The 26,175-nt window shown below is 37.1% G+C and overlaps 1 protein-coding gene across 6 annotated transcripts in view; it reads right to left on the bottom strand.

Annotated features, from left to right (window-relative positions):
- The window catches only part of SCAF8 (SR-related CTD associated factor 8), a 173,427-nt gene that overhangs the window by 122,761 nt on the left and 24,491 nt on the right, over nucleotides 1-26,175 (bottom strand). For 5 of the 6 annotated variants that reach the window (XM_063329371.1, XM_063329373.1, XM_063329372.1 and 2 more), the window contains exons 2-9: nucleotides 24,627-24,710; nucleotides 23,195-23,239; nucleotides 19,638-19,799; nucleotides 16,431-16,587; nucleotides 14,662-14,792; nucleotides 11,104-11,280; nucleotides 2,729-2,808; nucleotides 2,179-2,296 (exon numbers count right to left, since the gene is read on the bottom strand). In XM_063329371.1, coding sequence (XP_063185441.1) covers nucleotides 2,179-2,296; nucleotides 2,729-2,808; nucleotides 11,104-11,280; nucleotides 14,662-14,792; nucleotides 16,431-16,587; nucleotides 19,638-19,799; nucleotides 23,195-23,239; nucleotides 24,627-24,710 — 954 coding nt within the window. The remainder of the gene's footprint in view (nucleotides 1-2,178; nucleotides 2,297-2,728; nucleotides 2,809-11,103; nucleotides 11,281-14,661; nucleotides 14,793-16,430; nucleotides 16,588-19,637; nucleotides 19,800-23,194; nucleotides 23,240-24,626; nucleotides 24,711-26,175) is intronic. The other variant, XM_063329374.1, reaches the window with a different exon arrangement.

Genomic DNA, 26,175 nt, shown 5'->3' with positions numbered 1-26,175 from the left:
ATTCTTCAACAACCTGTTTCTTGGTATCAATTCCTACATTTCTTGTTGCACCTTCTGTCTCTGTCTTCTATCGTCTCCTCCTCTCCCGCTGCTCCTAATCAGCTGCTGTTCTGGTTTCAGCTGGGATAGAGTTAATTTTCTTTCTAGTGGCTGCTGTGTTTCGGATTTAGTATAAAAGGAATGTCAATAACACGTATTGTTTCAGTTGTTGCCAGGTGATGTTCGTATTAGTCAAGGACTTTTTTCAGCTTCAAATAGAAGCTGAGAAGGAGCACAGATGGAATAAGTTGGCCAAGGAAATATTCCATACCACAGACATCACGCTCAGTATATAAATGTGGGTTGGCAGTGGGGTGGGAATGCATGACCACTCCTTGGGACAGGCTAGGTAACTAATTCACCAGGTGGGGAGAGTGACTTGTGTTGTATTACTTCATCTTGTATATTCTTTTACTGTTATTGTTATTTTCCTTTTCTGTTATTGTTATATTAAACTGTCTTTATCTCAACTCACAAGGTACTCTTCCTTTCCCCTCCTTTTCTCCCTCTTCTCCCCATCCTTAGGAGGGAGGGAGAAGGAGGAAGAGAATTGAGCGAGCAGCTACGTGGTCCTATCTGGGGTTAAACCATGACAGATGCTTAATAATTTTGTTTTGTGCTTTATCTTTCCTTCTGTTTCCCTTAATCTTTCTTACTGATGCTTAAACATGGAATTCAAGAAAATCTTCCTCATAACACACTGCAGTCATTACAGAGTAACTCCAAGAGAAGTCTGTATCTTTTAGCTGCTATCAAGGCGAAAATAAAACTTTCTCTCCATACTGACTAGATAAGAAGCTGAGCAGACCTGGAGGGAAACAACTTCTAGACTTGGAATAAAAGATCAAATAATAAGGGGTGAGTCATATGAACATTCTACCCATAAATGTACTGTAACTTAATTTCGTAGATGAAATTAATTTAAGTTCTAATTCTGCTTATTTTACAATAAGGTAGGCATTCAGCATTTTTATTTTCAAATTAGATAGCTACTTTTAGATATGTCACATCAAAAGCACCCAAAACAGATGCACTCTTCAAAGTTTTATTCCTTTATGACATCTTTTAGCATTTAAAGCCAGAAATTGCTAGATATCCACTGACATCAAAAACTATTTAGTCTGTAGCTGTTGTACAAACTTTCTGTAACTGCACTTAGATGAGAAATGAAAATAAAACATAGTAAAATAAAGCAGTAGAATAAGGAAATAACATATAGTAAAAACTAAATTACTGTTTTTCTAAACAATTGAAAACTCAAAGTCACAAATTCAAAACTTAAATGGCGTTCTTGATTGAAAGCTGAGTGACTACACCTTTGAACAGGTTAAACTAAAATCCCCAATAAATACTTGTTAAGTTTGTGGTCCCTTATATTTTCTTTCAACCTAAGATTTCTATTTTATTGTGAAACTAGATCCAAATACTTCACGGAAAGTCCACTTTAAATCTGGTCAGTATCAAGACAGAATAAACTTCTGGGTTTTTTTTCTAGTAAGATCAGGAGGGGAAAAGATCAGCTAAATACTGAGGACCAACCTCAGAAAAAATAGCCAACGCAGAGAAGATAGGACCCAATTCACATTGTTAAGAAGGAATCTTGGATTGTCTCAAGCATCAGTTCCTAAATAATCACTTCTTAGGAAATAGGTGACTCTGTTCTTTAGCTCAGATTCTTCAACAGAGTGAAACATTTACTAGCCAAGACTTAAAGCTTGGTGGGGGAAACTAAAAGTTATCCGCAATCACTAGTCTGTCCTCTTGATGGCTCACAGACAGGAGTATACTCACTTCAGTGCTCACCACCTTCTTTCTGACTGCAGGGAAAAAAGCTTTTTCCCCCCACATAAGGAGTTGAACAACCAAAGCACAGTCACTTTCTAACTCAGCTAAAGGGTAGTCTTTCCTAAGAGAAGGAAAATGTAAACCCCACATATTTGGTTATATTTTTTTTCCTGCTTTAGGAATTTTTTTCCACTTATTCCAATTACTCTGCAAGCTTCTGTTAGATGACCAGCTAGTAACAAAGACTTTAATTGTAAAAGAAGTGTCAGTAACAAGACAATTTTTTTTGTCCTGGAGTATAAGTCTTTTTATCAGTAGAGAATTTTTATGGCAGCCACAAGATGGAGTTCTTACCTTTTGAGGCTGCTGTTGCTCCAGAAGCTGTTGTCTGAGATGTTCTAAATTTTGTTGCTGTAGCTGTTCAGCTAGCTGGTGAAAAAGTGAGTTGTTCACAGATTCTGGTACTAGAGGCCTAAAATGAAATAATTTAAATAAATAAAAAAAAAAACACAATGGGTTTTTCTCTTGTTTGAAACAGTTGGCAAACAGGTCTTCAAAATTGAGGTTCAAGCTTAACTAAAAATGTAAAATAATGAAGGCAATGTAGCTAGTTTCACCTTCTGTTATCATCATTATCACACTAATGCTATAAATATAACTAACAAGGCAAAGAGCATGCTAACTTTAAGATGAAGTCAACAAAACTTCTGGCACACAGACTTATAATAAATATCTTAAAAATGTATGTGTTTCATTAACTTAGTAAAACGTCTCTTCTCTTCCTACTGTTTTAGTATACTTATGCTCAGAAACAAACAACATTTTCCTTACTAATTAATCCTAATGTTCAAATAATGTCAGGCAAATTTTAGCATTTTCCATAAGAAACATAGCTTGATCTTACAGTTGGGAAGTGGGAGTTTCCTTTTTAGGCTCTTCATTTTGTTCAGATTCTTCCCCAAAGTCAAACCTGTCCATCAGCTTCTAGGAGAAAGCAAAATAAGCATTATTGAGTACTCCTTTTATGTCGCTTTATATATATTTACTTTTCAAAAGAAAAATGCTCTTATTTCTCAACCTTTTTTTAAAAAAAAAGTCTGGCAAATAATCTGAATAGAAAAGTAAATGTCATACTGTTATTGCTACTGAAGTCTCGAATGCATCAAATAATAAATTTTGTCCATGGCTTTCTTGAACTCTGTCTGCTGTTACAACTACAACCACATGTTCTTCAACCACACCGACATCTGTTGGAGAGACAACACAGCCTGATAATGTCTTTCTCCAAGTGACAGAGAAGCCAACAAGGAGAGGTGCTGCCCTGTTCCCTATTTTCACCAACGAGGAGGGGCTGGTAGGCAATCTGAAGCTCAAGGGCAGCCTTGGCTGCAGGGACCATGAAATTGTGGAGTTTAATATCTAGGGTGGTGAGGAGGGCACAACAGCAAGCTCACTACCCTGGACTTCAGGAGAGCAGACTTTGGCCTCTTCAGGGATCTGCTTGGTGGAGTACCATAAGATAAAGACCTGGAGGGAAGAGGGCCCCAAGAAAGCTGGTTAGCATTCAAGGATGACCTCCTGCAAGCTCAGGAGCCAATATATCCCAACGAAGCGGAAGTCAGGCTAAAATGTCAGGAGGCCGTTCATGGATGAACGGGGAGCTCTTGGACAAACTCAAGTGCAAAAAGGAAGCCAACAGAGGGTGGAAACAAGGACAGGTAGCCTGAGAGGAATACAGAGAAATTGTTCAAGCAGCCAGGAATCAGGTTAGGAAAGCTAAAGCCCAGATAGAATTAAATCTGGCCAGGGACGTTAAGGGCAGGAAGAAAAGCTTCTATGGGAGCGTCAGTGATAAAAGTAAGATGAGGGAAAATGCGGGCCCTTTCTGGAAGGAGACAGGAGACCTCATCACACGGGATATGCCCAAGTCACAGAAGGCAAAGGGACTGGGAGAATGAGGAACCGCCCACTGTAGGAGAAGATCAGGTTTGAGACCATCTACGGAACCTGAAGGTGCACAAATCCATGCGACCTGATGAGATGCATGTGCAGGTCCTGAGGGAACTGGTGGATGAAGCTGCTAAGCCACTGTCCATCCTATTTGAGAAGTTGTGGCAGACTGGTGAAGTTCTCACTGACTGGAAAAGGGGAAACGTAACCCCCATTTTTAAAAAGGGAAAAAAGGAAGACCTGGGGAATGACAAATTTGGTGGCCTTTTATGACAGGGTTACAGTGTTGGTGGATAAATGAAAAGCAACTGACATAATCTACCTGGACTTGTACAAAGCATTTGACACTGTCCCGCACAACATCCTTGTCTTTAAAATGGAGAGACATGGATCTGACAGATGGACCACTCAGTAGATAAGGAATTGGCTGAATGGCCGCACTCAAAGAGTTGCGGTCAATGGCCTGATGTCCAAGTGCCAACCAGTGACAACTGGCATTCCTCAGGGGTCAGAATTGGGACTGGTGCTGTTTAACATCTTTGTTGGTGACACGGTCAGTGAGATCGAGCGCACCCTCAGCAAATTTGCTGATGACACCGAGCTGTTGACACGGTGGAGGGAAGGGATGCCATCCAGAGGGACCTTGACAGGCTTGAGCGAACCTCCTGAAGTTCAACAGGGCCAAGTGCTGCAAGATCCTGTACATGGGTTGGGGCAATCCCATGTGCAGGTACAGGCTGGACGGAGAATGGACTTGTGAGCAGCCCTGAGGAGAAGGAGTCGGGAATGCTGGTTGATGAGAAGCTCAACATGAGCTGGCAACGTGTGCTCGCGGCCCAGAAGGCCAACAGCATCCTGGGCTGTATCAAAGGAAGCGTGGCCAGCAGGTCAAGGGAGGTGATTCTGCCCCTCTACTCTGCTCTTGTGTGACCCCACCTGGAATACTGCATACAGCTCTGAAGGCCCCAACATGAGAAGTACATGGACTTGTTGGAGGGAGTCTAGAGAAAGATGATCGAAGGGCTGGAGCCCTATGAAGACGGGCTGAAAGAGCTGGGGTGGTTCAGCCTGGACAAGAGAAGGCTCTGGGGAGACCTTACAGCAGCATTCCAGTACCCTAAAGGGGGCCTTACAGGAAAGATGGAAAGGGACTCTTTATCAGGGAGTGTACTGACAGGATGAGGTTTAATGGCTTTAAACTGAAAGAAGGGAGATTTAGACTAGATATTAGGAGGAAATTCTTTACTGTGAGGGTGGTGAGACACTGGAACAGGCTGCCCAGAGAAGCTGTGGGTGCCCCATTCCTGGAAGTGTTCCAGGCCAGGCTGGATGGGGCTTTGAGCAGCCTGGTCTAGGGGGAGGTGTCCCTGCCCATGGCACAGGGCTTGGAACTAGGTGATCTTTAAGGTCCCTTCCAACCCGAACCATTCTATGATTTTTTTTTTCCGTAGTAAGTAACAGCTAGTTTGGAGAAAGGCTTAAATAAAGATTAATTTTATGTAATGGTACCTTTAATTAGAAGAAATTACTATGAAGAGGCCAACTATTCAATCCTTTGGCAATCAGCAAACTGCTCTGCTCATATCAAGAGAAGACATACAACTTGATTACTTCACAAAGAACTACTGTATTTTCACACACACATCATTTAGACAAACTGAATTCCTCCAAATATACTGCTCCTTGAAAACAACTTCTCACATAGTCTGCAAAAATTCAAAGCAAGCAGTTACCATGTAAGAGGAATAAGCCTCCAGAGGGATAAAAAGAAAGGTATCTGACAGGGAGAAAGAAAAACTAGGATAAACTTCCTGTTTTATCTGTAAATATGTCTATGCTGTAGCTCTGCTAAACTAAAAAATTTTGGTTTGTTTATTAATTTTTAAACAGTCCAGAAGCATTTCAGCAGCATTTTACTTTCTTGAAGACAAAACTAAAGAACAAGCATAAAGAAATACAACAAACGTTATTTGTCACTGAGATTCTCTTTTTTCAGTAACTATTTATTGATAGAGCAGTGCTAACAAACCCATGTCCATGCATCTTTACACCTTGGAAGTTTTTTGAAAAGCAGAGTTAGTGCTGTACTACAAAGGGCCATAACTTCTTCTCAAACTCTCATGTCAGAAGAAAAAACCAAGAGGACAGGAACGTAGGGCAGTCATTTTGAAATACCAAGGCAAAAACGTTTCCAGTAACAAGTCGTGATGATTCAGTAGCCCATTTTCTCTCTCAGGATGCTCTATTTACTCTCAATTACTGGAGTCCAGCAAGAAGCACAAAGCATAAGCTAGGAGACTGATCAATCAAGAATTTTTTAGAACTATTTTTGCAATGAAATTATCTAATATATACAAAAGCAGAACTGACTATATCTCTGAGAAGATACTGCAGAAACAGGCCATCAAGCTTATGTGAGATGGGATGTTAAAATCCAGAATAACTTATATATATACATCTAATCCATTTCAAGTAAGTCCTCCTTTTTATTTTTTTCCCCATGTTGTTAGAATATGTTCAAGTAATGTATTTATAAAAGGATGCTGCTCAGAAAAAATATGTATTTTAGAAAAACAACCAGTCTCATCTTTAAAATATTATTATTCATCATTTATCTTCTGTCATGACCTAAACCACTCTATGATTCTATGATGACAAAGCAGAAAGGAAGATAACAGAATATGTACTATTTAATCATTTGAGAAAAGGAACAAGTGGAAAATAGTTAACAATTTATGATATGCAAAAAAGTTATTTAGTTAAACTGAGGCCAGAGAAACCAAAGAACTTCCAGCCAAGACAGGCAAGTGCGTACCATGAATTTTGTTTCATTTTGTTTTAAGTAACATAGTAGGTATTAAAGGGAAAAATCTGAACTGAAATATCTTGATTTTTAAACAAATTCTAGCAGAACACTCTACAATAAAGCAACAGAAATTAAAACAATACCTAGGTTAACCCACCACGCACAGACATATATAAGTATAGAACTTTCCATGAATGCTACACCTCTTACTTAAATTACCTAAGAAGAGAATATGTTCAGAAAAAGCAATGGGAATGATTAAAGACATGAAAAAAACCTTTTTATTCCAAAGGAAAGAAAATTTTTCTTAAGCATCAGCCTATTCTCTCTAGAAATTAAAACAAAAAAACAGGACATAAATGTATAGGAAATATTGATCAAAAATCCTTCTTTACCATACCACAAGGATGCGGTCTTGTAGCAAGATCACAAAACACCCATATTTGATGTTGACAACAGAAAGGAATTTTTCATGTAACGCATATTAATTTGAGCAACTTATTACCACAAGATAATACAGAAACTGAAGAGCTTGAAAACAAGGGATTGGAAGAATTGCCGAGTTTATTAACAATAGGGATTCTTTTAAGAAAAGATGGATACCTATGTATTCATCAAAAATATTTCCCTGTACTACTTATATTTGATATCCAATTCACCATTATTATATCATGGAATAAGCTTCACAGGATTTTTTGGATCATGACACTTACTGTTTATTTATCATAAAAACTATCCTTTTTTTATGTCTGCCAACTCCGAACATCTGCCTTTTGGACAGTCTTCAACCATGTAGGTATTTCTATATCCACATCACAGCTCCATCCTCCATTCTCTAAACTCCATCTCAAGTCTGTTCAGTATCTTCTACAGAAGCTACTCAATATTTTCAATATTTCTAATTATTGCTTTCAGGAATTTCTAGATTCTCTAATTTGCTACTGCAGCTTTTTTTAAGATGTTCAGGATTGGCGACTGTACCTCAGGTAAGAATACTTTTACTTCCACTAGATGACAGTATCTCTTCTACCCCATTCTTCATAAATCTTAGGATCACAGGACAGTCCAGGTTCAAAGGGATCTCAACAAGTCTCAGTTCAACTTTCTGCTCACAGCAAGCTTAGCTGTGAGAGCTCAGACCAGGTTACTCCGGGCTTTATCCAGTTGAGTGTTGGAAACATCTTCGTTTCCAACAACCGAAACTGCACAATCTTTCCAAGCAACCTATTCCAGTTCTTCATTGCCCTCATGGGGAAAAAAAGTTTTCCTTATACCCACTCCAAACCCTTTTGTTTCAATTTCTGCCTGCTGTCTATAATCCTGCCACGCTGTGAAGTGCCTGGCTTCATCTTGTTGCCGACCTTCCTGTAGGTGCCAGGGGGGCTGCTGTAAGGCATCCCCAAAAGCTGCCTCTGCCCCAGGTTGAAGCAGCTCCAGTCCCTCAGAGGGTAAGTGCTCCAGCTCTGATCATTTTGGTGGTCCTCCACTAACCTTAGTCCAGTTTGTCAATGTCTTTGCTGTACAGGGGCAGGGGTGGCAAAACTGGATGTGATACACTAGATGCAGTCTAGAGTAAATGAGATGTCTAGATGGCACGATCATTTCCATCAATCACCTGGCTATACTCATGTTCATGTAGCCCAAGATGTTGTTGGCCCTCTTTGCTGGCTTATGCTCTGTTGTTATAAGCTTATTCTTAGCAACTTATTTTCTTACAAAGATTAGAACCCCAGAAATTAAGAAACTATACGTCTGGTACTCAAACAAAGGCTGTTAACAGTCTAGAGTTGCTGTTCGTTATACTGTTCTGACACTTTGGTTTTTGATACTTGTTTCTCTAACAGCACTGTCACCTGCAATTGAGGCATTTTGTGTTAAATGTAAAGCTATTGCAAGCTCTCTAAAATGCACACAAAAAGTATAGAACTTCAGAGCATCCTGGAAGATCAATAATAAAGATCTAATTTGTTTTCAGGAAGCAAAGCATTCCCAAAACTTTTCCTCTTAAAAAGCTCTGGTTTATAGTTTTTATTTTATTTTACTTGGGCATGCTATTTGGACTTTGTTACTAGTTACTCTGAAGCAGCTCCAGTCTGGCCCTGTCGACTGAGTACTCATGAGCAGCTGCAGCGTATCGTTTGCTTCAGCTGAATCCAAATGAAGCTACTTTATGCATTCAAGATTGCTCTGCAATGTGAAACGATGTGTGGTACCATGTAAACCATCAAAAGTTTCACCTCAAAAGCATGCGCCTGATTCAAACTAGAACACTGATGTAGATGCTTCCTATAAAAGTAAATATTGCCTTTTTAACATTTTGGGTTTTTAAGGCTGTCATGTCTAGTAAAAAAATTATACAATTAATTATATAATAAAATGAAAGTAAAGATTCTAATAAATAGAATGATATCATTATGACTCATTCTCTTCACCTATTGAGAAGTGGGATTCTGGTGGCAGATTGTATTAGTGCTGAGAAACCATTTAAAAAAGCAAGGAAAATTATTATCCCCAAAACTTATAACTGCAAAAATAAGATTGCCCATCAATACATACACATTAACATGCACTCTTCTATAATACCTAGATTCAGGAATCCTCAAACTTCAAAAAAGGAAAAAATAGGTATGGCACCTATGTAATGGCACCAACGTAATATTAAAAAAATTTAAAAAAGGAAATTCTAAAACGACAGGCTATTTCTGGAAAGCAGCCTAAATAACATTTGATTGAAGGCCCCACATGGACTTACAAGACATACATCATCAGTTCATTCATAGAGATGCTATAGAACAGCAATCAAGGAATCTGAGATGCACTATAATCTAACAGTACTTGTGTAATGCAGAACTGAGGTACAGATCACACGCATACTATAAAAACAACTCTTCCACAGCTTACAAAAACAAATCAACACCGTATACCTACTGCAAGGTTGTGAATTACCACACTGCCACAAGAAATCCTTCCACAATACTTATCTTCGAAGTTCCAGAAATCACTAACATGTACATCCGCTGTGCTGACATTTTCATGACAACAAGACTCCTACATACTATTACTGGCATAAACTAATTGAAGAGCATCAGGCTGAACTCACTCAAGGTATATTAACATCTTATCAGAATGCAAATTCCTTCAATCTGCTCCAGTTAAGTTTTCCAACATTCAAGACAGCCACACCTATGACTACATGTACTGATATAAATGCTGGAATCGAAGTCTGTGGAATAAACCACAATACATTGCCATATTCTTAATTACTTTCTGCGTCTGACTATTAAGGCTGTACCTATTAACTGATGCATTCATTCTCTGTGATTATACCCTACTCAAGTTGATGGTTACCGGTGTGATACAGCATGAGTACAGGACATTTTTTCCTGACTTATTTTTACAGCTGCATTACTTTCATTAGTAATGATGACTCTTCATTGTTTCAGAGATTTTAATTTAGCTGAATAAATTCTAGAAATATAAGATAAATTGTCCTAAAACTTTAAACTCAGCACTTGTCAAGTTCTGACCAGCTAATTGCCTGAAAAAGAGATTATCTGGGTTAGGAAAAAAAAAAAAAAAAAAAGATTTTTTGCTTCTCTGGCTTCCTTATTATTTATTCATTCCAGGACAATCCTACAGAGATTATCTACTCACAAGCGGTTTCTTACAAGGATAATGGAAGGAGATTTATTTATTTATTTATTAATCTTTGAATAGAAGTTCTTCCTTTTTTATTTTACTGATGTTCTACTACTACTGTAACTGCCAGAATGGTTCTTGCTACCTGGCTTTCAACTATATTAGTCTTCTTAAATTTCTGCATTCTGTTTGTTTTGGTTTTTTTTTTTTTTTTTAAGATAGCCACATATGTTGCAACACACACAAAGTTTCTTTACCTAGAGGATTTGTTTGTTTTTAACATTTTGACATCTTTTCAAAAGTGTCACATGACTAGTTTTAAAAACAGGCATAAACTTGCTTTTTCTCTTACTATTACTTTGTGTCTAAGATTAGAAGTTTTCTTGGCATTTATAATGTAAGAAAATTACAAGTCCAATCACGTTTTACTCTTCTGGGAAAACAGCATATATAAATTTCTGCATGTTTCCCTTTCATTACCTTGTAAGAAATCATTTCCTACCTCAGATCATAAACACAGGAAGGGGAAAACACAAGACATGCTCCATTCTGACCACTGTGTTACAAAGGGTGAAGAAAAACATATTACAATGGCTTAACTTTGCTAAATCAAATCAATCTTCATACTCAATAACCCTTGTGAGTCCCTTCCAACTCATAAGATACTCTATGAAATGTCATTTAGCCCTAAACTCTCATAAAACTAATATTTTCATTTATACTACTCTCTCGGGACGTTTTTTTTTAATTTTCAAGACACAGCCCTTAATAGTATATTCATATATTTTTAAAATATCTAAAGTCAAACTATAACATCCAAAAGACTCACTCAGATATATTTTAACAATAAATACTTTTTTAAACTTCTATTATTCTACCTCTACCTTATTAAAAGAGACACTCTGTTCCAGTGGATTAAGCGTGTTAGCAGCAGCAGCTGCAGCTGTAAGTTGTGCTGTGAGGGCCTGTAACTGAACGACGAGACCAGCATCCAGGGCTTGAAGTAATGAAGGCTGAGGTTTCTGCTGCTGTATCTGCAGTGTCTGTATCAACTGCTGAAGCTAAAAGAGAAAAGATAACAAATATATTAAACGAGAAAAAAAAATTTAATGCCAAAAACCAAGCTAGCCTTTTCCCCTTCCAATCAGGAAAAAAATCCTCAAGAATGCAGTATCATCTAACCTATGGCTATTATTTCATCTTAATTTGGTTTCATTTATGGCAAATTTTGTTCCCACTTACTGGCTAATTTGTTTTCTGTGGCTGGTAAGACATGCAGATGCTTCTTCCTCCTAACTTGCTCTGACAGGTTGCATGATGACCAGTCACCACTCAGGATTTCCTGCTTTCTAGGGTTCCCCCTCTTCTGTTTCTCCAGTTTGATTCCTTCTGACCTGAAAAAAATCTGTTAGCCTACTCCAGCTTCCTAAGGGCCAACCTACATTCGGAAGATCTGTATGCTGTAGCAACATTTGTGTAGAGAAAATAACTGCACTGTTGCAAGCTCCGCTTTAAGCTCATGCAACATGCCTACATGAAGAGCCTGCACTAGTGTCTCTGGATTAGCCACAATGAAAATCTCATGCTGAAACTCAAGTTTGCGCTGACAGAATGCAATTCCTTGCTATGTTAACAAAACATAAAAAGCAAATTAACCAGAACTGGGAATATAATTTTACTTCCTGCAATGGGACAGACTCTGGGCTCTGCATAGCACTATTTTAGGATAAAAATTGCCTAGATGCAATGTTGAACCAGAAGCAGCAACTCTGGGGCAACAGACATACAGTAACAACAATGTTACAGTAAAAATAAAGGCAGATGTTAAAAAATATTCTTTTAAAATAGTGTTGGATGTCTCAAATATTTAAAAATATTGGGGGGGGGAGTTGTGGTTGGAGTGGTTTGTTAGTTTATTTGTTTACATAAATCCACTCGCAACCCAGGAGAGACCTAGGATTATAGTGGAATGAGTATTAAATGTTGTCAGAGAAGGAACTTTCCAAAGTGTAGTGAATGGACCTATGACACTTCATCAGAATATATCAGGACACCCTAAGAGTTTTTTCCTTCAAATCTAGAGGAGGTAAAGAAAAAGAGAGTATCTTCCATAGTTTTTTTTAGAACAAAGGTACAATTGCCTGATGTATCTTGATTCCCTTACTCTAACTTTTTATTTGTATATAATTTTCTAAAAGAAGCCGTCCCAATAAGGAAATAAAAGGCTTTTTCATGTGCAGATCTATTCATCTGTTGAATAGAGATGCCCCCATAAAATTGTACAGTCTTACCTTAACATAAAAGGAAAAAAATACTATCCCTAAGGAAAGAAGCACTCCTTAAGTACCATGGAATTAGAGGGAGCAGTCCTTTGACCTTCCATGAGGTAAACTCCTGGAGCCTTACCTTTGGGTACTTCTGGAAAAAAAGGTTGAGCAAATCCAGCTAGCTCAAACTACGTGGACATAAGTCCCTGATTACCTTTATGTTCATATTCTACCTCCTCATGGGGTTCACCACTGAACTCTCACAGGGTTCGATCCCTCCTTTCTTACTAGGGCTCACTAGAAACTCTCCATAGGCTGATTAGGTTTATCTTTTCCACAATGCATCAAAAATGTATGTTCCTTTTTCAAGACTGTTTTAGAGTTACCTTCTGATTATGTGAAACAACTCTTCCTATTCTTTAAAAACAGTTATACAGACTTATTATACAGCAGAGCCTCTGGAAATGCTTCAATTACTGTTCTACCTCACCAAGAGCTTTCACCAATTATTGCAACAGGCAACTGTGAAGAGATCCCCTCTCCCTTCTTGGCCGATCCACAAAAGATAAGCAAACAGGACTGGGTCCACCTTGTATGTTGCTCTGAGTAGGAAGGAATCAAACTGAAGAAGCAGAGGTGGAAGCCCTGGAGTGGGAAAATCCTGGGTGGTCACCATTCTAGCTGTTTTCACATTCTTGTTGGTCACATCTTTCTTATTCTGGCCTCTCCTATGTCTAGACTCTCCGTTTACCTGCATGCATCCTCACCCATAAAACACAATCTTAAGATGAAATCAAGAACTTTGGAGCTTGAGGGTGGGGAGGTGGGGTGCAGTGGCTTGGAGAACAGGAAGAAAAGAGATGGACAAGATGGAAGACAATGTTGCAATTCATATACCAATCATAGAGACCTGCATGTAGGTATTTTTTGTGTACCAAATCTGTCTCCACGCTTCTGCTTAAGACCATCTTTTCCCTCTCCCAACATCCATTCTCTTCCTTATTTTACCATTTTGAGCTGAACATCCAAATGTTATTTCTTTGTCATCTGCTGTCTTTAAAACTGTAATTCCCTTCTCAGCTTCATAATTTTTTCTTTTTCTCAGAATACTCTCTAGGTAATAATCTTTACAGTTACCTTACCGACTTCCCATATACGTCCCATTCGCACTTCACGTCCCTGCCTTATTTAAGAGCTATTCCACTATCTTTCCTTCACATTTCACAAAGTACCCCACAAACTAATTTTACTGTGCTTTTCAATGACCCATCAATTTTTTTCAGTGTAATCAGATGAAAATACTCCCTCTGCTTGACTTACGAACAATTACATACGAGACTGCTTAGCTGAACGCTGTAAAACACTCTCCCTAAGCAAAGCTGTTATTGTCAGCATCAGTGCTTTGTAACAGTTCACTGGTGACTGCTTCTCATTCATATGCAGGGATTTTTGTTTAGTACCTCAGCAGGTAAAACATCCTGTTCCTCAGTCCAAATAAAAATCATAATACCAAATCTATGCTGGTGCCAGAGTTCTAGCATAAACTGAAATCTGATGATCTACATTTTTACAGCAAGTCAGTTGAGTGCACTCAGCTTATGTGGCTGCAGGACAAGATGACAAGCAGTTCGATACATACTACACATCAAGCCACTTTTTTGGAGTTGAGCATTTAGAAACTGAGGTACACAGTCACTTCTATGACCTTATTTTTGAATGCTGCAAAATAAAAACTGTATTTAGCTGATGGAAAGATCTTCCAGAACGAGTACATTCCCATTATATAATTCTGTACAATGTTTAGCTTCTTGGGGCATCCAGCAGAGAAATATGCTTACACTGGCATACTATTTTATACCTATATTCATGAAACCTTAATGCTGCTTTTGATTTAGTCATCTGCAATATCATATAGAAAAGTATGTATTACAGACCATCTTATCTAAAGTCACGTTCTGTGATACTTTTAAGGAACAAACAGGGTTGGTTACAAAAGGTAACAGGAAGTTTTAGTTTACCTGGAACTTAACTTGTAATGAACAACCTCATGGGATAGTTAACATGGATACTCAATGCAAAACAAAGAGATACTCACGAAAGTAATATTCCTTAAGTGTACCTTAAAGACAGGAAGTATCAAACAGTGGACAGTGAAACTGCCTACAAAATATTTACCTGTTGGCCTTGAGGACTCTGTAAAATCTGTGCAACAGCAGCAAGGGTATCTGTATTAGCAATCTGAGATACCCAAGGATCAGGTAAACTCTGCACCACATTGGCTGGAGTAACTGGAGTCACAGGCGTTCCTAAAGAAGAGAAAATCCAATATGCCAAAATATTTTAACATACAGAATTAGAAACAGTGTTAGAGAAGGAAAAAAAACCCTCTGCTGTTATTAAATACTGAGAAAGCACTGTATTAACATCAATTTAAACCATTTTTCTGACACACACATAGAGCACACGGAAATAACACAGGCTCACAGCAACATTCCTCAAGTAGCAGGATTACTCTGCGTAAGTGTAGTTCATAGCTCTTTCCACTATTGACCTATGGAGACTGCTAACAAAAACACTGACGAATGCAAAATAAACAGGTTTCACACAGTAATCCAAACCATTCAGTGGAACAAATTATACTTGTTAGCAGTCTACTCAGAAACATGTGTTAGTCTGGAACTTACTGGACTTGCACTTTATGCCCAGGAGGAACCTTATGGATTCTACTAAAAAATTCAACCTGCAGCAGCTGGATTCATGTGGATTGCTCATTTTATCATTTTTTCCTCAAGAGGAACACTGAGACTAAATCAGCAATCTGATAATTAGTTTCATGCCACAATCCAGAAGAATCCTCCATCCCTGCAAATACTCCCGCTTTTAGCTCAGAAGTAGAGATACGCCAATGAATGCTAAATGTAAATGACTGTACTACTGTTTTAAAAGACAATTTGCATCAGAACTTTAAAAAGCATTAGAGTAAAGCTACGATTTCAACAGTTTAAAGTAATCAAAGTAATGAAAATAAAAAATATTGAGCTAGAAGATGCAGTAAGTCCAATCTAAGAGCTGGAACTTTCACATATTTACAGACACCAATGAAGAATAAGGTGGATCTGTCCATCTCGCGTCTTTCCAGCAGGGGATTGGCAAAAGGTGGGTGACAAAAGCAGGCCCATATGTGCCAAAAAAACATTTTCTACATGTAAAATCCCAACTTTGAATGAAAAAATCTTCACAAAGCAAAAGAAGTTGAAAAGCCAGTTTCCTGCCATCTACCTACTAAGTAATGAAGATGCTTAGAGCACAAAATGATCAAGTCTGCATGTACAATAACAGCATTTGGTAAATAGGGACATAATCCACGAGCAGTTTTTTTGCCCACATGATTCTCCAGCACAATTTGTGGCCCACATACTTCAGATTTGAAGGGGAGGGAAGTATGTCATTAGCTGCAGCTTATATCATTAATGTGTGGTTTTTTTCCCCTCGAAATCATTGTCTGTTGGCCAGCAAAAGTAAAGGAACATTATCTGACATTATCTGGCAAGCTCAATCCTATAGATAGCAAAAAAGATACTGATGTATTCTCTTTCATTTCTCTCAATCATGACACCACTGATTATCAAAAATTGTAGTAAGTGCTGTGTTGGGTTAACTCTGTCAGTGATGCACTGTTTTGACTTTGGAGTGCAAAACTAGGTCTTAATGTTACTCAATATGAAAATATTTGTAATATACACTTGGAAAGTAAACACAAGCAGCTGCCTCTTGTTTTAGCTGTTTCCCTGATCTAGCTGCTGCCTATAATGTATTTCTTTCTAGCATTCATTTGACTTGTCCAAAGGAAACCAGTGAGATTTTTCATCATGTTAAAAACCAATACGCCAAAGTTGACACAAGTGTTTTGATTCAAAGTATGATTTTAACCTGGTCTTGTTTACCTGGTGTATTGTTGCTCATAGCAGCTGTAGTGCTGGGCAAGACAGGGGTCACAACTGGAGGAGGAATTCCTGCTGCCATATCCAAGAGAGGCTGAATAATTTCACTCTTGAACACGTTATTCTTCTGCCATAAATTCAGCACTCGAACAATTTTACTCTAAAATGAAGAAAGGATAACAGAAGACCTGAGTCATGCTTATCTTTCTTGTTATTATCAATTACAGAATTCTTAACTAGCAAGGTCAATCTGTCTCGATTGAAGCACCTTTAGGTTTACAAACGGGAAGAAACATTAGAACAGTTATACTGGGTCACACCAGAGATGTCCAAGCTACGAACCTGAGGCTGACCCTAGGCAACAGTGAAGTCACACTATGCACATAGTGATGGTCTTCTCTCAACAGAATATTAAATACATTAAAACAAAACAAATGCATCTGGCTTTTTGTACCTTTACTCTTGGAAGACGGTATGGAAGGAAAATTATTTTAAGGAAGCATTTTAAAGCATTACTAATAATTTACACAAGGAATTATTAGTCTCCTAAACTTTTATAGTCAACATGTATGAATGCAATTCTTATTTACCTATGAACCCAAATTATTTATGTCCACTGAAAAATGGGCATATACTAACAACACTGCTAAATACTTTTATTAGAAAAGTAGCTCAATATTTTGCAAGGTCTCTTGATGAAGTGAGGAATTTAAACAGGAATGCAATTCGCTGCCTGTTGAAATTACACAGCAATATTAAATAATGTGGATAAAGGGGAAGGAGAAATCCAAATTAAAGACTTCATATAATCCTGTTAGATGTAACTAATTTTTCAGTTTGCAGTTCTATTTCACTGTTTCGATCTGCTCCCAAATGTTTTATTTTCTAAGCTTCATTTCTATCAAAAGGCAAGACTTTGCTTTATTTTGAAAACTTGGACAGAAATACCTGATAGAAAAAGACACCTGCTTATTTGACAAAAGTATTATACAGAGCAGAAAGTTCTTCACAGGATCTTGTGTTTACTGTCACAAAGATGGTATAATTATTTAAATTCTATACAACATGAACATAGAGTACTTAACCACAGCATTTGAACCAAAATAAAAAAGTCTGTTTGCCCAAGACTCCAAGAGGATACTTTACTTTAGTAAAGAGAGTGCTGAATTTTCACTGCATGGAAGACATAATTTAAAGTTTCTTTAAAGAAATTTCCGAAGGTTTCCATTCAGAATTGAAGTATGTTAGCCTTTCTTCTTCGAAAGTTTGTTTTATAAGGCAGCCCTTGCCAAGTCCATCAGAGGCTCTAACCTTCCTCTTCTATCCAGAACAGGAATGTAAAACTATTTCTGTGCCTCAGTACCTATCTCCCCCTTGCACTTTCCACGGATGAGCCAGGTGAAGAAATCCGTGGCGGGTTTATTATTACTTTAAATGAAATGCTACTGTACTTCTGCTTGATTTTAAAACAAAACAAAACCCACATTTGCTCATATAAAGATATTGATTGTGTTTCTCCATTATGCCCTTTAATCAGATTAAACATCAAAACACAAGAAAACAGGTACATACCTTGGTATCCCTGACAGCACAATTTTTTGCTGGGTCAAATATATGGTACCTACTTTCACAGGACAAAGACTTTCCTGTAATACTGAATCCATATGCAACACTTCAGATTGCAAAATACATTTTCCCTAACTGAGGTGACAAACATGCTAGAAATGAACCTGATAGGAGCTTTACAGACCACAAAGAGACTATGTTTTTTACTATCCCTCTTCATACCAAACACCTCTAATGCGTACATTAGTTGCCATGCATTGAAATATCACAGGATAACAAGCACTATTTCTTACCCTACAATAAACTTACTGCATTTTTTTTACAGCCGGAAACTAACTGAGTACTTGAGTCCATCCTTGTGCCAGCTCTCCTTCTCCAAAAAGTCAGGCTATTTCTGTGTTAGTATATTTCCCAGAGTAGTAAGCTAAATTATTAAGCAAAACAACCTAATACTGCTCAAGGAATACAATTAAACAAAGAAAAAAATAAGTTAACTATCATGCCTATATATACATAAAACACTGTGGAATAGAAGCAGCACAAGTTGCTCATGCAGATAACCTAAAACCAGACTGGAAAAATGTCATTTAACATAGTTAACCTGTTCAGCAGCACCTCAGAACTCAGCTGCAGAAGAGAAGACAGACATCCATAGCAGAGTTTTTCCAACCACTTAAAATGTGCAGATCCTGACATATCTTCCCACAGAGGTCCTAACTCCTCTAAAAAGGCAGGAATCCTAAGACAGCTACAGGAGATCTGCAGTGGCTGAACTTGCCTTAATCGCCTTCCATGGATGCCTTGGGTTTTCAGATCTTTGGTTGAAAAATACAGCTATGGGAATGCATGTGACTATTCAAAGAATAACCTGTCCTTCTCTTCCTGCGGTGTCCTGCCTCACTTACTACTTCACTTAATGACTCTCTTACACAAATTTATGTGGAGATAAAGACCTTAGCATTTCCCATCTTTTTGAAATTTTTCAATTCAATAAGAAACTCTAGCTATTGTAGGATCAGTGACAAACATGAAGGGAGTTAAACTGCCTGCACTCTCTGCTATTTCCAGCCAACCTATTATAAAGATAATTTGGTAGTGATCTTGACTACTGTGGTCCAAGAGAACAGCTGAACTACTGGGTCAAACTATTCAAGTTAGGCCTTATTAGGCCTGTCAAAGACAGACAGACAAACAACTTTTAAGATTCTTTGCTCTTTTTCTATTGCTTTTTCAGTCCAAAACACACTAGTTTGTACTTAAGTTATTACTACCAAGAAAGATATTTATTCTTTGACACCATACAAAACCTGCTTGCTCATCTACGTGCTGAAGAGGGGAAGACAATAAAAGACCGACTACAACTCCCTGTCCTACCACATGCCTGCTTCATTTTTTCCCATCAAAATACATTAATCAAAATCCATACAGTTTTCCTGAAAGCTTTTCCAAAAGTCTAACTCATCTAATTGGACATGTCTTCCCCCATCCCTACATTCATACAAGCAAAATTAAATACATACATATAAATGTGTAAGTCTATAATTAGGTCCACTATAGCAAGTGGAAAGTGAGACCAAAATCTTTATTCTTCATAGATAACATACTGAAGATTGTTTTAATTAGAAAAATCTGTAAGTGGTTTACCTTGTCATCCCCAGGACAACGGTACAAATTCTGGAAAGTGCTGATGATGTTATTGCTGAATCTTGGAGCAAACACATCCTTTTCTTGTCCGAACTGATGCCGGGACTGCCTCACAATGGAGTCAATGACATACAGACCAGGTACCTTGTATTCTGGTTTGCACTACAAAGAATGATAGTTTAAAAAATGCATATGTGAAAATAACAAAAACCACTAATGGCAGAGTAAATACAAACAGTCCTCTCTAATTTTTAAATGGGTCAAAGTATTACTAAAATGTTCTCTATTTAATAAATTGACCTGAAAAATGAAATTATCACGAAAAAGCTAACCTTTAATGTTCAAAATATCACATCTGTATGTATTCTGCAAATACGTAAATGGTTTAAAATCAACTTCCTACCACTAAAAAAATAACTTTTTAGATTCTATCTATTAAAAATTAGCACATGAACCACATATCCTTTTTAAATGCACACTTTATTTTACATCATTGTAATTAGTGCGTGGTATATCCTCACCCTGCCAGAACAAAAACATATTTATGTGAACATCTCTTTAGTTGAGAATATAGCAGTGATCCTTATTTTAGAATTCTGGAAAACTTGCGTAATTTACAAACAACGTGGTATTTATAAAGCATGTCTGCTAACTACAATACTTATTACTTAGATAATTTTACTTACTTAACAACTAAAAACTGCAACCAGTTTTAAGACAGAATGAAAAGTGGTACAGAAATACAATGAAATCATCACCAGAATATACTGTGACATAGATTCACTTCATGAATATTGGTTGTACACACTTATCACGCAAGGTACTATGGAAAACACAGGAAAGTACACACATTCCCTCTCTGGTTCAGGTAACCTATAAACATATTATGCAACACTCTAAATTCATAATCTCTAATACAGTGCCAAACAAACTCCTCAGACTATTAATTTTATTGTAGCTTAGACACAAACTTCCTGTTTTGAAAAGTGCTGATTTGCTAACATTTGCAGCCTTGATGAAGCATTTATTTAGGCCCTAAACATGGTTCAGTGTTAAGTACAGCATTCTTTATTTTTAAGAATGTGTGTGGCATCCTTTTAAGAATAAACGTACATTATTAAGCTTACAAAATTAAAATCTAATTGGATATAATACACTGTTTCCAGAGAAGCACTTCAATGTATTGCAGCTACTGAAATTTTAGCTACATTATTACAAAAAACAAGAGTATTCTGCATACAGAATAGACAGGTATGCAACTTTTCACAATATTCAAATTAATAAAATCCACAGATATCTAATAAGAAAACTCAGCAAGTATGTTAGGTGAAGTATTTAAAACCATGGAGCATACAGAAAGCAAAAGATGATAATTAATATAATAATACAGATGGTTAAAAAAAATACAATAAAATACAAGTAAAAAAATTAAATAAAGAATAATTACAACGGCAGCAGTGAGGCTGTGCATCCCTGATCTCAGATGAGAGAGCTTTTACAGAACAAATACTCACTTCTTTTCTGAGTGAGTCTCAGCAATAAAATAATTTGATTACTCAAAGAAACTATTCAAGTCTTGTTCTCACAGTGGAATACCCTTATATGCGTGAAACGTGGGCATTTGACACCTAAAGTGATGTTTTGCCACAAGTCAAGAAAAACAACAATATACCAGTGAGTTAAGCATCACAAAACAAAGAATGTCACAGGCAACTATTTTACCTGAAGTTTCCTTAACCTCACGTGATTAATTTTGGAGAAAGGAAATATTGTAGTCGTAAAGAATCAACAGTAAACTAATTGAGATGGCACTGACATTACTCCGGACAAGCATATGGCAGATTTTAACAGAAGATTCAGTAGTCTTGAGCTTCACCTTGAAGTGATTGCTTCCAGAAAAATAATCCAATTATCTTTCAAACACACAACTCAAGTCCATAAATATCAAATGGCTAGCTTTCATCTGCTTATCTCCGATTCTACTAAAATAAGACCTTGCTATTTGATGTTATCAGTAATTTGCGTGTTTCACTAAATCATTCATGAAATACTGAAAAACACATCAAGCCCACCAAAGGGAAACATCTAATCCAGAGTGATCATTAACAAGGTTATCAATTACAACATATATCTGCCTCATCTAACCAGCAATGAACAGTGCAGAACTCCCTTATCAAGTAGTACTGAGCAGTGAACACAAATGTGTGAAGATAACCCATACTCTTATCAGAGCCACAGCAACTAAAAAGCACTATTTGGAACTCAGGCAATTTCAGATTAATTTCAGGACATGAAACTGCAAAATGCTACTGAACAGAGATGGGTAAGATGTACACCTGATCTCATCCTCCTATGTCCACCTATAGAATTAAAGAGGGATAAGAGGACTGTGATCCCTTTTCTTAGAGGTGGAGGAAGTCAAAGGTGATGCCCCAAAAGACAACTACTTCTCAAAACACTAGCAGTGATGGTAAAGTATACTACTAGTCTTCACTACCGCCACGAAACATACCTATGGCACATTTTCCACATAGAACTGATGTTCTAGTACCTAAATAGTTCACTCATGAACTGTTCTGAGATAGTTAAAAGCACCAGGCTGAAGCTGAACCTTGTTTACACTGCCTAACCACTGTCAAAAGGCACTGCAGCATACACTGCGCACCAAAGAACAAAAGGTAATGAGGAGGATAGGTTACTGACAGAGAGCAATCTAGACTGCTTCTTGAAAATGGACAACAGAAGAAAAATTGCATCCAACATTGCAATATTAACAGACTAATTTCTCTAACTTGTTTGTCAAAAGTAAGAAGAACGCAATTTACTCCTATTTACAAAAGGAGAAGAAATTCAGTACCAAAATGATCGACTCAACAATTAGGTACAATGCAGACAAGGAGGAAAGACTCACAAATTGGAATCCCTGCATTTCCAACTAAAAGTAAAATGCAGTTTTACCCAAGAATAAGTAGCTACTGCAAAAAAACCCCATAATGCAATAAAATACTTCATTATTCAGAATCTTTAAATTTATATTGCATCTTCCCAAAAAGTAGTACCGGTCTAGCTATGTAAGTTGTTGGGTTTTTTTAATTGCTAGCAGGAACCACCAACTGAAATGCTGCATCTCCTGCTACACAAAAGATGAGACTGAATGCTCATCTTCCCTTGGCAGAAAAGCAAATGCAACTGTCACTCGCCAAACCACTGTCAATTCTTTTGCTGTGAGCTGTTCAAAAGGGCTACACTGACAGCCTCTTTTAACATTAAATTAATACATATAGAAGTAGTCCTAAAACAGTATCCACAGTCATTCAGATCAAACTATATCACAACTACAAAATGAGGTCAAAGTATTTGTCTTTCTGTGACGTGGGTTACAATCAGTTACTGATTACTAGCAGAAACTGAATGTGACCAAAAGCTGAAATAGATTAATGTATGACAATAATGTTAATCCATACGTGTATGTAAAACTCAATGGTCTTCAATATTCTGTAATCCAAAGCGAGGAAATTTTTCTCAGTGATAACACAAAATACCCATGACTGACTTACCTTTTGAATGAATTTCTCTACACTCTGTACAACGTGCTTGTAGAACTGGAAAATAAAATAATATTTCAATTGAGGAGAAAACCTGAAGATACGTATACTCGATATCATGAAATAGATAAGAGAAAGAGAATAATATAATTGTTCCTTCAAAGGAAATGGTTATTTCATTGTACATGACTAAAGATGTTAGCCTAATGTTACTACGGGTAGCACTTCTCTGTATTTCATTTATTTTCTAAGCATTCACTTTAAAAACCTAAAAACATGAGTACAGGAAGACCTTATAGCATCTACTGAATACTTTTTCTTTAAAACTGGCCCATTTTTTGTTTTGGGTTTTTTTTTTTTTTAAATCTCATGTATCATCACAATGGTTCTGTATCAACTCAGTAACTGCTATACAAAATTAAATGTCGTTATTGAAATGATGAGTGTAAGCAAGATTTCCAAGTTAAATACATGATAAAACGTTTTGGTATCATTTAATTCTTTAATTTATAGAACCATTTACTACTTGTTTAAGTTCAATACAAGTTTTTATTATTTTCATTATATTGCAACACATAGACTTTAATTTATTTAGACTTCTCTTATTGAAGAAAGCTGGTGAATTTCACTTTTCTGTCATCAAATTATTCCCTCTCTGAATTACACAAAATACCACTATGGATTTCATTATCTGAAAACGTATCTACATTCTTAGCAGAGCGATGTAGGTATGAAGAGCATAAGTTCATGGCTTTTTTGCTTTTATCCTATCTCTCTTTTTCACCTCTCCAGCTTTTACTGAGTTTCCATTTGTTTCAATGCTTAACACTAACGGCATACTTCTTTCCTTCATCATTTTTCTGTGCTGTTTTCTGCTGCTCCATTGCTGTTTGGCAATTAATTTTACTTTGTGGCAAGAAAAGTCTTTAATTAGTGAACTAATGCTAAAATATAAGAACAATTTGTATTCAAGCAACATAAAAAATCGAATCTATGAACAACACCCATGAAAGGGTATGCTAGGAATTTATAAAAATGAAATAAAATGTAATCAATTACATTGATCCAAAGGCACACATATCTTACATTTTTTTGGCGGGGGGGGGGGGGGAAGGGTGAAAACGGGAATGGTATTTTTATATTCATTCATATGTTCTGAGGCAATGTCCTTTTTAAACAGAGGAAAAAACCCTGTCTTTCAGATCTGACTGAGTCAAGTTGATATAATTCTTTCTCACATATGACAACCAGCAAATGAAAGTCACACAACAAGGTAAGCCTTCTGCTGCACTCCTGAAAATCCCATCACTGCCACATTTGATCATAACTTGGAAATTGTACAAGGGAGGTGGAAAGTTGTGAGGCAAGTTCTTTAAGCTATTTGGTTATTTCGACACAGATGAGAAATGGAAAGGAAGTCAAAAGAAGCTAGACAATTTCTTACCTTTATAGCCTTGATTGCTGCCTTGGTGATCTGTGTCATTTTAGCTTTAGAAATGGGTGGCTTATAATCATTTAGCGAGTACAACTGCCAAAAAAAAAAAAAGTTATCAGAAATATATTCTGGAGTTGTAAACAATATAAGAAAAAATAAAAACCCACAATAAAATATACTGCAAGATCAAAAATGCTTAAAAGATAACAGATTTTTCTTTGCAATGGTCACTATATACCTAGTTTTATTAGTACTAAATACAGCAGAAACCTGCAGGTGAAGTTACAAAGGAAATACATACAATATGCAAATACAGTAGCTTTCGTCAAGTTTTTCTTTCTAAGGCAAAAAAAAAAAATATACTTGACTAGCTTTATGGAAGCATAACAGAAGCTTAACCAAATACTTACTATATTCATCATCATATGCTTGCTGAATCAAATCGTTTTATTTTCCATTAAACAAAAAAATCCAGCCCAGTGGGAATAAGCATGTAGCAATTTTGTTACTGAAAACAGCAGACTTGAAAAAAGTATACAGGTCCTTGGTTCACTGTCTTAACTCAGAGAAACAATGTATCAGAAGTATTACAAATGCTTAAGCAGAAATCCAGCTGGGTTCTCAATTCTAAACACAGCTTTGTATCTTCATTACTATCTAACCACCAAAACTGCCACAGCACACAGGTAGCAGAGTTTTGCAACATTTTTCTCCCCGGATGCAGTAATAACTCTATTCTTTTTACTAAGTACATACATCTCTTAGCAGAAGCAATCCAGCATGACAGATATTAATGAGAAATTTGCTACACAGTGAAAACGGTACATGAAATAACTTCATAGCTATGACTGATAGGTGGTAATTGGAAACAACTCCTTCCTTCACACTGAACCAGGACTACATTGTCCAAGGCTATTTACTTGCTGTGAAAACCTGATTATTCACAATATATGGCTTTGAACAAAATGCTGCTCTTTTCTTCTTCAACCCTAGGTGTTAACTGACAAGGGACTGTCCAGTATTTGCTGCTTTCATACGTAAGAATCACAGAATCATAGAATCATTTAGGTTGGAAAAGACCCTTGGGATCATCGAGTCCAACCATCAACCCCACTCTACAAAGTTCTCCCTTACACCATATCCCCTAACACCACATCTAAACGAGTCTTAAACACATCCAGGGATGGTGACTCCACCGCCTCCTTGGGCAGCCTATTCCAGTGTCTGACCACTCTTTCTGTGAAGAATTTTTTCCTAATGTCCAGCCTAAACCTACCCTGCTGCAGCTTGAACCCATTCCCTCTTTTTCTATCACTAATTACCTCTGAGAAGAGACCAGCACCAACCTCTCTACAATGTCCTTTCAAGTAGTTTAAGAGAGCGATGAGGTCTCCCCTCAGGCTCCTCTTCCTCAAACTAAACAGTCCCAGCTCCTTCAATCGCTCCTCATAAGATTTATTCTCCAGGCCCTTCACCAGCTTTGTTGCCCTCCTCTGCACTCGCTCCAGCACCTCGATATCTCTCTCGTATTGAGGTGCCCAGAACTGGACACAATACT

Source organism: Chroicocephalus ridibundus, chromosome 3, assembly GCF_963924245.1.
Source record: "Chroicocephalus ridibundus chromosome 3, bChrRid1.1, whole genome shotgun sequence".
Taxonomy (NCBI): domain Eukaryota; kingdom Metazoa; phylum Chordata; class Aves; order Charadriiformes; family Laridae; genus Chroicocephalus; species Chroicocephalus ridibundus.
Note: the sequence above shows the minus strand (reverse complement) of the source record. Positions and strands in the feature narration are given on the sequence as shown.